This window comes from Mobula hypostoma, chromosome 23, assembly GCF_963921235.1.
Source record: "Mobula hypostoma chromosome 23, sMobHyp1.1, whole genome shotgun sequence".
NCBI classification, from domain to species: Eukaryota; Metazoa; Chordata; class Chondrichthyes; order Myliobatiformes; family Myliobatidae; genus Mobula; species Mobula hypostoma.
In genome coordinates, this window is record NC_086119.1 from 16,740,403 (window position 1) to 16,752,706 (window position 12,304).

Genomic DNA, 12,304 nt, shown 5'->3' on the forward strand with positions numbered 1-12,304 from the left:
ACGTTTCTCTCTCATTACAGGAAGAGAATGGGTTACACCGGGCGGACTAAATTCGGCTGGACTGAGAGGTCAGGACAGTGAATGGATTGTCTAGGTTGGAGATGCTGCCTTAGGGACAGGATTTGTCACGCTGCAAAAAAAATCACGGGAGTCAGAGCTGGCATGAATGCAAAGGATCAATTCCCTTAGCAAAGAAGCCAATAGTTATAGGGCCCTGGTAGGCTAGGTCTTTATTCCTTGGAACATAGGAGATGAGGGGGACAACCAGCTGAAAATCGGGGTTCAATTCTTGCTGCAGTCCGTACGTTCTCCCTTGACTGCGTGTATGTCCGCTGGGTGCTCCATTTTCCTCCCCCATTCTAAAGACATACAGGTTAGGGCTACTAAGTTGCCGGCATGCTACGTTGGCCTTGCAAGGGTGGCAATACTGGTGGGCTGCCCCAGCACATCCTCGCATTGGGTTAGCAGTTGACACAAAGAATGCATTTCACTGTATGTTTTGATGTACATACATGTTACAAATTACAGCTAACTTATAGAAGTGTTTAAAATTATGACAGGCACAGATAAGGTGGATGGTAACATCTCTTGCCGAGAACAGGGGAGTCCAAAACAAGGCAGCAGAGGCTTAAGGTAAGAGGGAAACATTCTAAGAGGCAGGAGGGGCAACTTTTCCACGCAGGGGGCTGTGACAATATGGAATGAGCTACCTCAGGAAATGGCTGAGTCAGGTACTATGTATCAGTGAAGAATCACCTGGATAGGTACATGACAGGGCAGGGCTTTGAGTGATATGGGCGGACTGCAGGAAATTGGGACTTTCTGGGTGGGCACCATGCTAGTATGGATGGGTTGGGTCAAAGGGTCTGTATCCCTGCTGTATTGCTCTGTGACTTTATCACAGAGACTGGAGCTCAGATACTGGGCCTCTAGTAGTCAGTCTATAAATTCTCCAACCTTAAAAATGGAGGACAGACAATTATTGGGGTGACCATGGTGAATCACTTGGAAAATGACCACAAAGATGACTCAGCCCTCCCAGGACTAAAGAACATTATAGCAGTGTTTGCCTGCTGAGTTCCTCCAGCATTGTGTGTGTGTGTGTGTGTGTGTGTGTGTATATGTGTGTGTTGCTCTGGATTTCCAGCAGAATCTCTTCTGTTCTGGATTGAATCAGTTTATTTCACTGTGCCAAAAAAAAAGAAAATGTCACTTACAAAAGACCATGAGTACAACACAACTTTATTTTAAATGAAGGTCACTATTGACAAACAAAAGTTCATTAAGTTTATTAAGAAAAAAATCAGATATGAAATCTCTAAGATAATGACAAACTCAATCATTTTAAAACCTCTTTATACTTAACATTTATTTTACATTGACATACGAACAGGCTTATAATATGCTCATAAGTTCACATTTCCATCTACATTTTGACATTCAAATACAAATTTAAGATACTTTTGTCGTTAAAATATTTCACTATAATTCTTACCACTGTCAACAGAAGCAAATTTGAACTCTAGAGTTCATACTTGAAGATACCATTTCTCTTTTTAAAAAATTCATTCAAGAAATGTTTTTTTTAATATAACAATTTGGATAAAAGTGAGTACATTGAAATTTTTATTCCATTTCAAATTCTTCTATCTAAAGGCAAATCACAAATTGCTCTGTTTCAAAACCTAGATACTGTCAGGAAACTTGATTTAAAATTGGGTTAAATCTGCAGAGATACCCTCAAAGCTGCCAGAGATCAGCATCATCGGATTCAATAGTAGACTAAAGAGAGAATATTGGCATAGGGGATCAGAAATCAGAACGAGGTTTAATATCACCGATATTTGTCGTGAAATTTGTTGTTTAGATGGAGAGGTAAACACTAGCTTGAAGATTTGGGTTTTAAGAGCCCTTAGATAAGAGGAGAGCAGTTGGCCAAATGATCCAATGTGTCAGTGCTCTATCTCTGATGAGATATGGATGGGAGTTGGTGGAACAACAGGCAACACAAAGCAAGCCATTAATCTACCTGCACCTGGAAAGCTCCTGTCCCTCCAGCATGAGATGTAGTTTGTGTGTGACTGAGTGTCTTTATGTAGTTTTTCATAAATTCTATTGTATTTCTTTATCTCCTGGTAATCGCCTGCTAGAAAATGAATCTCAAGGTATCACATGGTGACTATACATACTTCAATAATAAATTCATTACTTTGTGATTTTGAGAATGTGTATGAACTTGTATCTTAAGCAGCATGTGACGTCAATGTGCGTGTATGTACTTTGCATGTAAGTGTGTTTACATACAAGGTGCATGCCAGCACATAGCACACGAGTAGGCACCGGCCAGCGATCATGTTCTTCCGGGACAGTCCCTCAAGACTTGCTGACATTCCAGTTTGGCGTCTTCTGAGCTGGCGTATGTGGGACCTGTAGACTCTTCCACAGATGGGTCAAAATACCTGACAGGGTGGGGAGCGGGGGTGATTTACAGAGAAAGGGGCTACATACAAAATTCCATCCTCCGCGCCACCCCCCGCCCCCCAACATTAAAACTGAGTTGGACAATGCCACCCCAGACTAGAAGTTAGACCTGAATAATACTTCTTTTTAAAAGTCAAAAGACAAGCTGCCAATTATATCACACTGATATGACTCAGGATCACTGCAGTCAATGAATCGGTTCAAAGATCGATAATTTTCCAGTAATTATCATACACAAGCCTATTTTACACTTTAGTTAAGTTTCAGGCACATTTCAGTTTTAGTCACTTAAAAACTTCAAAGCACTGACAACAGGAAATTAATACTCCCAAAATCAAACTGTGTCCACGAAACAGTCAGATCCCCATTGCTTCACAAAACCAACACGTTTAAGCACGGTCAGTAAGTGCAATGTAACTCTGAATACATAGTCCATATACTGGTGTCAACAGAGCATGTGGGGTTAAATATGGCAAGCCAATTACAGATAATTAATATTTATTTGAGGACCATATACAGTTGTTCCAAGTTGTCACAATTCATTTCGTGAGACAGAACTCTTCATCAATAAAGGAGAAAAGACCATTGACACATCATTTCTAAAGGAGAACAGATTTGTTCATGGGTTTGGTCAGTTCCCAGGAAAACTATGACCTAGTTAAAGGTTAACTTTCAGTTGTCAAATGAAATAGAAGCACGAGTTGATGTCCGTCCTTGTCATTGTATCTGACAGATTCATATTTACCAATGGTATGGAAACATTGAGAACAGACCCTTCAGGCCCTTTGAGCCGCGGCGCCCAGCAACCTCGAGCTAGCCTAATCAAGTGACAATTTACAATGACTAATTAACCTACCAACCAGTACATCTTTGGACTGTGGGAGAAATCCGGAGCACCCGGAGAAAACTCATGTGGTTAGAGCGTGAACGTACAAGCTCCTTACAAGACAGAGGCGGGAATTGAACCCAGGTTGCTGGTACTGTAAAGTATTATGCTAACCATTACACTACTGTGCTGCCCTAAAGTCAGGGGCCATTCAGTCCATCTTCTCTTTGCCTGCTCTTGGTACTACCCCATTCCCCCACTGATTTCCCTATGTCCTAATCTCCCTCACATGCCCATAATCTCCACCCTGATTTTCTTGCCATCCAATTGACTAGGGGTATACACAGACTTCCCACATGGCCCACAGATCATGGGCTTTCTGTAACCAGGGCCAATAGTTTGCCAAGGGGCCAAGATCAACACCTACTTGTGCACTCAGCTGCCTGCCCCCTTAAACCAATCAGCAATGAAGACAAGGTTCACCAACAAATTTCATAATATAGGTCAGCGATCAGAAATCTGATTCTGATTCAGATACTAAGAGGTGACAAGCCTAGGCCAATTTCAAAAACAACGCTTGTTACCAACCTCAGGCAATAGAAGTAACAGATCAATTATTTAAAAAAAAGTATATTTCTTCTAATTTCTTCAGATAATCGAAACTTGTTAAAAATTATAAGACTACGGAACATGGATAGGATGAATCCACTGATCTGATTCCCAGGTTGGGGAATCAAGATCCAGAGGGAATAAGTTGAAGGTGGCCTGCCTCTCCAAGCGTGGAGTTGCACCTTCCTGAGACCGTGGGTAGAGCAGAATTCCTTAACAAATATTAAGAGCTACCAGAAAAAAAATTGGATGATGCACAGCCGAATTTCAGAAATGAATTTTAGTAAATGAGTCTTCCAAGATGGGAAAAATAGCCTCTCTGGTGATCTATGTAGTAGCTTCAGCCAATGTAACTGAAAACACCATATACATATTGACAGCCCCAGGCGAGAGCAACAAAGGCTTCAGAATTCAAAGGATGCACAGAAGTCTCCAATTCTATTTGGCTTTTATTAGACAATCATTGAAGTGGCTTCACTGAATGCCTCTGTGTGCCTGATCAACACAACAAGCAGACACAGTGCAAAGATTATGAACATACATTGGGGAAGACAGCGAACACAGGGAGGAGGAGGCAGCAATTCCAACCGTCCCAGTTGGAAGTTAGTCACCAGGAATGGATTCACACTAATTAGACATCATTAGTGAAGCTACAAAATGGCATCAGTATATTTCACAAGCAACATTTAATGAACCAGTGCCTGTTTTAGTGTGAAGTCAGATCATAACTGGCACCTGGTGTGAAGAGGAGGATTGGAGGATTAGTGATGTTTAAAAGCTGGGGAGAGGTTGAAGCATTTTACAAAACCTCTACCCAGGTTTTTAAGAACATATTGCTGATGAGGTGAGGTAAACTTGTTCAACTCCCCCCTCCTCAGGTTGCAGCTTGGGGAATGTCTACCTGAGTATCGAGCAGTTCTCAGTCTTCATCAGCAAGAATCAGCTCACTTCCTCTAATTAACACAGCCACAAAATGCTGGAGGAACTCAGCAGGTCAGGCAGTATCTATGGAAAACAGAACAGTCGGCGTTTCAGGCTGGGACCCTTCATCGAAGTCTCGGCCTGAAACGTTGACTGTTTACTCTTTTCCATAGATGCTGCCTGGCCTGCTGAGTTCCTCCAGCATTTTGTGTGTGTTGCTCGGATATCCAGCATCTGCAGACTTTCTTGTTTGTGACTTCCTCCAAATGCTGCTCTTTCCTGCTGAGACACACCACACTTTATCCAAAGCTCTACCCTATGAAAGAGTTATTGCCCAGCAGCTCGCCACAATAAACCTCACTGTGGTGACTCATCACCATCACAAACATGCCTGCTTCCCCAGTGATGCGTCCAGAGTAACGACACTCACACTCTTTTTGCACCCCTTAATTTATACACTTCGGGTGTGTGTGTGTGTGTATCTCTCTCTCTCTCTCTCTATATATATATATAATCACTGACAGATGTCATGAAATTTATTGTTTTGTGGCAGCAGTACAGTGCAATAAATTATTAAGACAAACTATAATTACAATAATATATATACTGACCGCGTGTGTGTGTGTGTGTGTGTGTGTGTGTGTGTGTGTGAGTGAGAGAATGTGTATATGTGTGTGTATACACACATATACACACAGTACTATGCAAATTTTAGGCACATGTATATAGATAGGGTGCCTAAGACTCTTGCACAGTACTGTATTTATCAACGTGGAGCAAGTTTGCAAATCTCCCAGAAGCAAAAGCTGGAGCACAGCGGGAGGGGTGTGGGACAGGTGGCAGAGAAGTTGCCAGGGTGGGGGGGTTGGTGTGGGTGCAGACACACCCAGCCCTGAGACACCAGGCAAAGTCATTTGATTCCAAACAATGTTTATTGATCGTTACAGAATGTCTCTCTGGTGCTTCACGCTCCCTTCCACTTTTTCCCAACCATGATTCCCCTCTCACTGCCGCTGTCCCACTCTATTATTGAGACCCAATGGTTCAATTTAGTATCAGACATTGTATACAGTATACAACCTGAAATTCTTACTCTTTGCATATCAGAATCCGGTTTAATCATCACTCACATATATCATGAATTTTGTGTTTTTTTGTGGCAGTACAGTGCAATAGCTAAAATTACTCCAGTGCTGTGCAAAAGTCTTAGGCACACTAACTGTATAGATTGCATTGTAAGTACAGTTTGTTTTAATTTATTGCACTGTACTGCTGCCACAAAACAACAAATTCCATGACTTATATCAGTGATAATTAATTTGATTCAGATACTGAATGGGTGACAAGCCTAGAGAAATTAAAGACCAATTTCAAAAACAATGCTCTTGACCAACCCCAGGCAATAAAAGGAACAGGCTCCATTTTAAAATAAAACTTATTTGTTCTATATTCTTCAGATAATTCACTTTTTTAAAAAAAGTTATAAGACTAAGGAGCATGGATAGGGTGAATGCACTCATTGGATTCTCAGGGTTGGGAAAGCAAGATCCAGAGGGAATAGGTAAAAGGTGAGAGGGGAGAGGATTTGATAGAAATCTGAGGGGCAACTTTCTTTTCACCCAGAGGGTGGTGTGTATATTAACAACACTTAAAAGGAACTTGGAAAGCGACATGCACGGGCCCGTTGGGCTGCAGCATTTGTTTCAATGCTCTACAACTGGAGAGGTATGCACATGTGTGGGGAAAGGGTGAGGCCTAATGACGGTAAGGGCGGTTTCACAGGGTTGATAAAGCCTCCAGGAATATACTGACAGCCCAATGTATACTTGGAACTACACTCCCAGCCCTGAATGAGATCTTGTTAGCCCATCTCCAGAACTGTCTGGTCATTGACACAATGAAGGTGATTAACAAGGCTCTGCCACAATTTAAGAATTATTCATTGACAAATCGCTTCAACCAATTCAGAAACATTTCCCACTGGGAGACATGTCTGAAACTAGATGGCAAACGGTAAGGGTGGGGGGGAGAAGAGCAAGAGAGAATCAGAGGAAGAATTTTTTACTTGGTTGGAATCAGGAACACAGAGCCTACAGTGTTCAAGCAGGTAGAGACTCACAATATTAAGTATCTAGACGAGCACCTGAATCACCAAGACATAGAGACTCGCGGTCAAATGCTGGGAGAGCGGGTTCATAACAGATAGGTTCTCTGGACATGGTGGGTTGAAGAGTGGGTCTCTGTGCCGTCTAACCCAAGCGATTCAACAGTTTATTGACACGGGGAACAGCCAAATTAGAAAGCTGCGTGGAGGATGTGAACTCAATCTGCAAGCACCTACGTTATGAAACTGACTTGACTACCTGAGCACGGCTACTAAGTAAAAAACTAAGTGCCATTGCAAAGGACAACAAGCATGTTTGGAAAGCAAGTCAGATAGTTCAGTGAAGCACCTTATCAGAGAGTAGGAAACAGTGTTGCTGGATCTCACAGAAATGACTGGCATATGACGTGAGAGGTCGGATTAAGTCCTGAAGTAATATTGGTCAAATACCCCAACTAATTAACCGCACAGCTTTGGAAGAACAAATCACAAATGGTGGTCAAAATGCAAGTTACAGATAATGGAGCAAAGAACTTGAACAACATTTCTCTGAACGCAAACGCGAGGAATTCTGCAGATGCTGGAAATTCAAGCAACAAACATCAAAGTTGCTGGTGAACGCAGCAGGCCAGGCAGCATCTCTAGGAAGTGGTACAGTCGATGTTTCGGGCTGTGTCCTGACGAAGGGTCTCGGCCCCAAACATCGACTGTACCTCTTCCTAGAGATGCTGCCTGGCCCGCTGCGTTCACCAGCAACTTTGACGTGTGTTGCTAACATTTCTCTGAAGTAAGTACACTGCATGTGGCAGAACAGCTTTAAACCATTTAATCTGGGGAATGTGCAACAGTGGGAAGGGTCACAGGCGAAACTAAACTCAAAGCAAAACAGTACAGATGCTGGAAGTTTGAAATCGGAAAATGTTTCAAACACTAGAAGCTCTGGTGAAAGATGCCTGATCTGGAGTGTGTTACCAGTGCTACCTAACGTGGCTAGCATAGCTTGCTCTTTCTGTGTTTATTTTGATGCTAAACTACAGGGCTTTGAAAATGTGATGCAGTTATTTCAATGAGATTGAGGAGGAGCAGCTGCTTCAATGTTGAGTGAAGAATGAAGTTTGGAGAAGTTTCTAAAAATAATAAAGAGACAGAGTAGACAGCCTGTATCAGTCCCAACCACATGGCTGAAATGTCAAATACCTAAGGGCATGCATTTTAGGTGAGAGGGGGAGAACTCAAAGGAAGGGCGCGGGGCATTTTCTTTAACACAAGGAGTGGACTTGGAGGTAATTTGATGCGGCAGAACTGAGACTGAATTGGATCAAATCCAGGTGGCGGGGTCCAGGCCCCAGAACGCATCGAAGCAACTGGACCCTATGTTGGGACGACGTTTCAGGCACTGGACCGGGGTGTTGAGACCTGAGCCAAAGGACAGGCCAGTTCAGCTCGTTCACTTGGCTCTGCACTGAACTGAGGATCTGTGGACAGATTCTCTTTGTGGACTTCTGTTCAGAACGCTATTTGCTTGCATGATTTGTTTGATTCCACAAGGCAGATGTGACAGAGGCACTGTCTATAGTTCTGGGCGCCACAGTACAGGAAGGATGTGACAGCACTAAAGAGAGTGCAGTCAATCTACAGGAATTGTTGCCAAGACTACAATAATTGTGGGAAGACATTATCCAGGCTGGGGTTGCTTCCTTGGAGCACGGGTGGCAGACGGATTTAATTGTGATGTGTAAATTTAAGGAACCAAGCAGGAAGAAGATACTTCCCTGAACACCATCTAGGGAGTAATGAGTTGAGGGACTGGATCAAAAAAAAAAGAGGAAGTTGGGAAAAATTATTTCACTCACCAAAGGGGCAGGGATCTGGAGCTCGTCTGAAATCAGGATGGAGGGAATATCAGGATGGGTATGACTGACCCAACAGCTGACTTTTGTGCCAGAAACCTCTTCACTTCTATAATTTCTCAGACTTGTCACTGCTCTGTCTTGCTGACTGTGCCCTGGGTAACAAGTGGGCACACCTGGTCCCTCACTCTCTTCTCTGCCTGTACTGAAGTTTTGAGCATCTTGCATTCAGAAGTTGAGCCAATCACACTTGTGTATCGAATGAGCCCAATACCATGAATTTCTATTCCTGAGTCACTGAATTCACCCATTATATTTCAAAAGCTTGATCTTCGCTCCTTCCATTTCACGGTCCTGCAAGGTTGCTAGTGACCACAGATATCTCCAGGCACCATGGTCAGTCACTAAGGTACATCTGAAACCTTTCGTTTCGTAGATACTTTGGTACCTGAAGCATCTGAAGAAAACTGCCTAGATACAACAGATAGTTAAAGTTGCCTTGATTTTGAGACAATGGTGATGCACACCACCAGGTTCAGGAACTGCAAGGAGCACTGCCGTAAGAAAGCAGCATCCATCATCAGGGACCCCCCCTACCATCCAGGCCACGCTCTCTTCTTGCTGCTGTCACCGGGAAGGAGCTGCAGGAGTCGTAGGCCCCACCCCACCAGGTTCAGGAGCAGTTGTTATGCTACAACCATCAGGCTCCTGAACCAGTGTGGTTAACTTCACTCACCCCAACACTGAACCGATTCCACAACCTATGGACTCACTGTCAAGGATTCTACAACTCATGTTCTCAGTATTATTTATTGGTTTTTGTGTATTTGCACAATTTGTCTTTTGCACATTTGTTGTTTGTCAGTCCTAGTTTTTCACTGATTCTATGTTTCTTTGTTCTATCTTGAAAGTCTACAGGAAAATAAATTTCAAGGTAGTTTACAGTGACATACACGTACTTTGATAATAAATTTACTTTGAAATTACTTTAGATGCAACAGAACTGACTCTATTCCTTACATTAAGCCAACAGCCACGACTTTTTGTTTTGGACAGCAATGGTAATCATTGCTACAATATAACCTGCTGCCAACCATCTGCAAGATACTGTACTGAGATGGGGAAGATTTTTTTAAAAAAATAGAAACAAGATATGGTTTAAATCCCACAGAGGCTTAAGTACCCATAACGACCAAGAACATACTTGCCTCAGTAATCTCATGCCCAGGGGAATATTTTCCTCCTCACAATATATCAAGCTCACTTGGGAGACGACGGCAATGGAAATCTGGTGCTCCTGATGCGGAACTGACAGAATCAACATCAAACACAAGGAGCAGGAAACCAAACTCGGACCCCTTGACAAAAATACACAGCACTTAATGTTTTTTCCCTCTGTTAGCACTCAGAACTGGATGCCCCGGACATGTGCGTTAGTGAGAATTGATTGATGGAGGGGTTCTCCTGTGTTGTTGTGGTTAAACCTCTCCCTTGCTCTGATATGGTGCATGGCTCCATTGACAATACGAGTCATTATGTTATGGCAAAAAATCTGACACCCCTTCTTCCATATCATGCACCTGGAATGCAACAGTTAAAGGAGACTTGGAAAGGCAAATATAGTTGGAGTTTTCTTCATTTCCTCAAAGTGAATTCTAATGACTTAAATCTACAATGGGAAAACAAGCTCACTTCTTGGAAGTTTCACACTCTCATTACAAGTTTCTGTTCTTTACAATCTACAGCCAAAATCCCTTTCACCCTTTTAGCTGGGGCCTCTGTAAATACGGTTGTGAAACATCTTGTCAGCAATCCCCAAATCCTCACCAGACTGTGATTCTATGCAGCAATCAAATTCATTTACACTCGTCCATTTCAATTTTATTTTGTGTTGTACTGAGCCTCCTTTTAACGTTAAAGGGCCATGTCAATGTCGACCCACCATGCAAGTGCAGATGGGGAGATATTCATTAATTAGCAGACTGCTCCGTGACCAGGTGACACATGCTGAATAGTCACTCTCCCTTTCTGTGAGGGATTACTTTCTTGCACTAATTCCTCGACAAAGGAGGGAACACCAACTGCACCTGTCTGCACAGATGGCTAATAAAATTTTACTTCAACCAATATATTACACACTTCAAAGTGAATTAAGTGTAGAAAATAGTAAAATTCAGCTGTCATTTTTAGCCAAAATAGTTGTCAATAAACACCCAGGAGAGAGCAACTGCCGGGGGTGAAAACAGTTGGGATAATGTTTGTATTTCCTTAACAGACCTGGATGGCGGAAGGTTTAAACAATACATTGCCAATGTGACCATTTTTCAGATCAGTTTAGATTCCGAGACAAGAGTGCATGGGCCACTCAAATCATGGCACATGTGTCTGCGATGCTGGTAATGGGATATTGAAACTCAGTGGATAGGTGCTGCCCTCAAGTTAAATGGTTTAACATCTGCACTTGGCAAGGCAGCTCCCTCACAAATAACTGCACTGGCCTAGCACCCTATTCACATTCACTGTCATTGGGCTATTACATCACTTTGTAAAGGCTTCAGGTTCCAAACCTGTTAACATTCATTACCACCACCAACTACTTCTTCATTTCAATCCACCTTGCAATTCCACAACTTCCTAATGCAAAATAAATTGGAGGAACAGTCCCAGTAATTACAACAGAAGCATTTACGTAATTTTATATGTTCGGGTCTATTGTAAGACCTGTTAATTAATACAGTACATCATTAGGCACATCAAGACATCATTTGACAATTATAATTACTGAATTAAAGGATTAACACTCATTGTTGAATCTTGTATTAGTCCATATGAAATACAGTTCAATGCCTGGTGGAGGCCTTTTCTATCAAAATATATTGGAACACAAGGCTACAGTTAAAAACTAGACCCAGCTCTCTAGTGCTCTTACCAAGTAAGTCAAGATGAAGGGAACACCACGGTCTAGACAAGAGTTCCCAAACTGGGGGTCCACGGACTCCTCGGTTAATGGTAAGGGTCCATGGCATAAAGAAAGGTTGGGAACCCCTCTAGAAGATCTATGCACCTAGGATTTGAGGACTGCAGAGTTAAAGAACGACAAGCATCTCAGATCTTTGATTTATAAAGGTGATGACTGGTATTTCCGTATTTCTCCAACTCCGCCGCCCACCCACACATAATTGTGCCTTAATCACTGCAGAAAGTGGATAAAAAGCAGATGAAGGTTTGTACGTTAACTGCCACCAGCTTCATCTGTGAATGAGTGTCCTTTCACGTAAGCCCTGGTCATGGCTCCCTCAATCCAAAGCTGTCAGGATCTGTGGAAAAAGGTTAACACAATTAAACCATTCAACCGAAGCGCAGTCAAATTCGTGAACACGATAGATTCTGCAGGTGCTGGAAATCTAGAGTAATGCATACTAAATATCGGAGAAATCCAGCATCCGTGGAAAGGAACAAAGGAACATGGCGGCTTTCCAATTCCTGTTGACCTTTGAGTGAAGTGAACAACAA

General features: G+C 42.5%; 1 protein-coding gene across 2 annotated transcripts in view; it reads right to left on the reverse strand.

Moving 5' to 3' along the window:
• Positions 1–7,684: 7,684 nt before the first annotated feature.
• Positions 7,685–12,304, reverse strand: part of cuedc1b (CUE domain containing 1b) — a 135,014-nt gene continuing 130,394 nt past the window's right edge. For both annotated transcript variants that reach the window (XM_063031166.1, XM_063031167.1), the window contains exon 11: positions 7,685–12,108. In XM_063031166.1, the coding sequence (XP_062887236.1) occupies position 12,108 (1 nt within the window). In that variant the 3' untranslated portion in view covers positions 7,685–12,107. The remainder of the gene's footprint in view (positions 12,109–12,304) is intronic.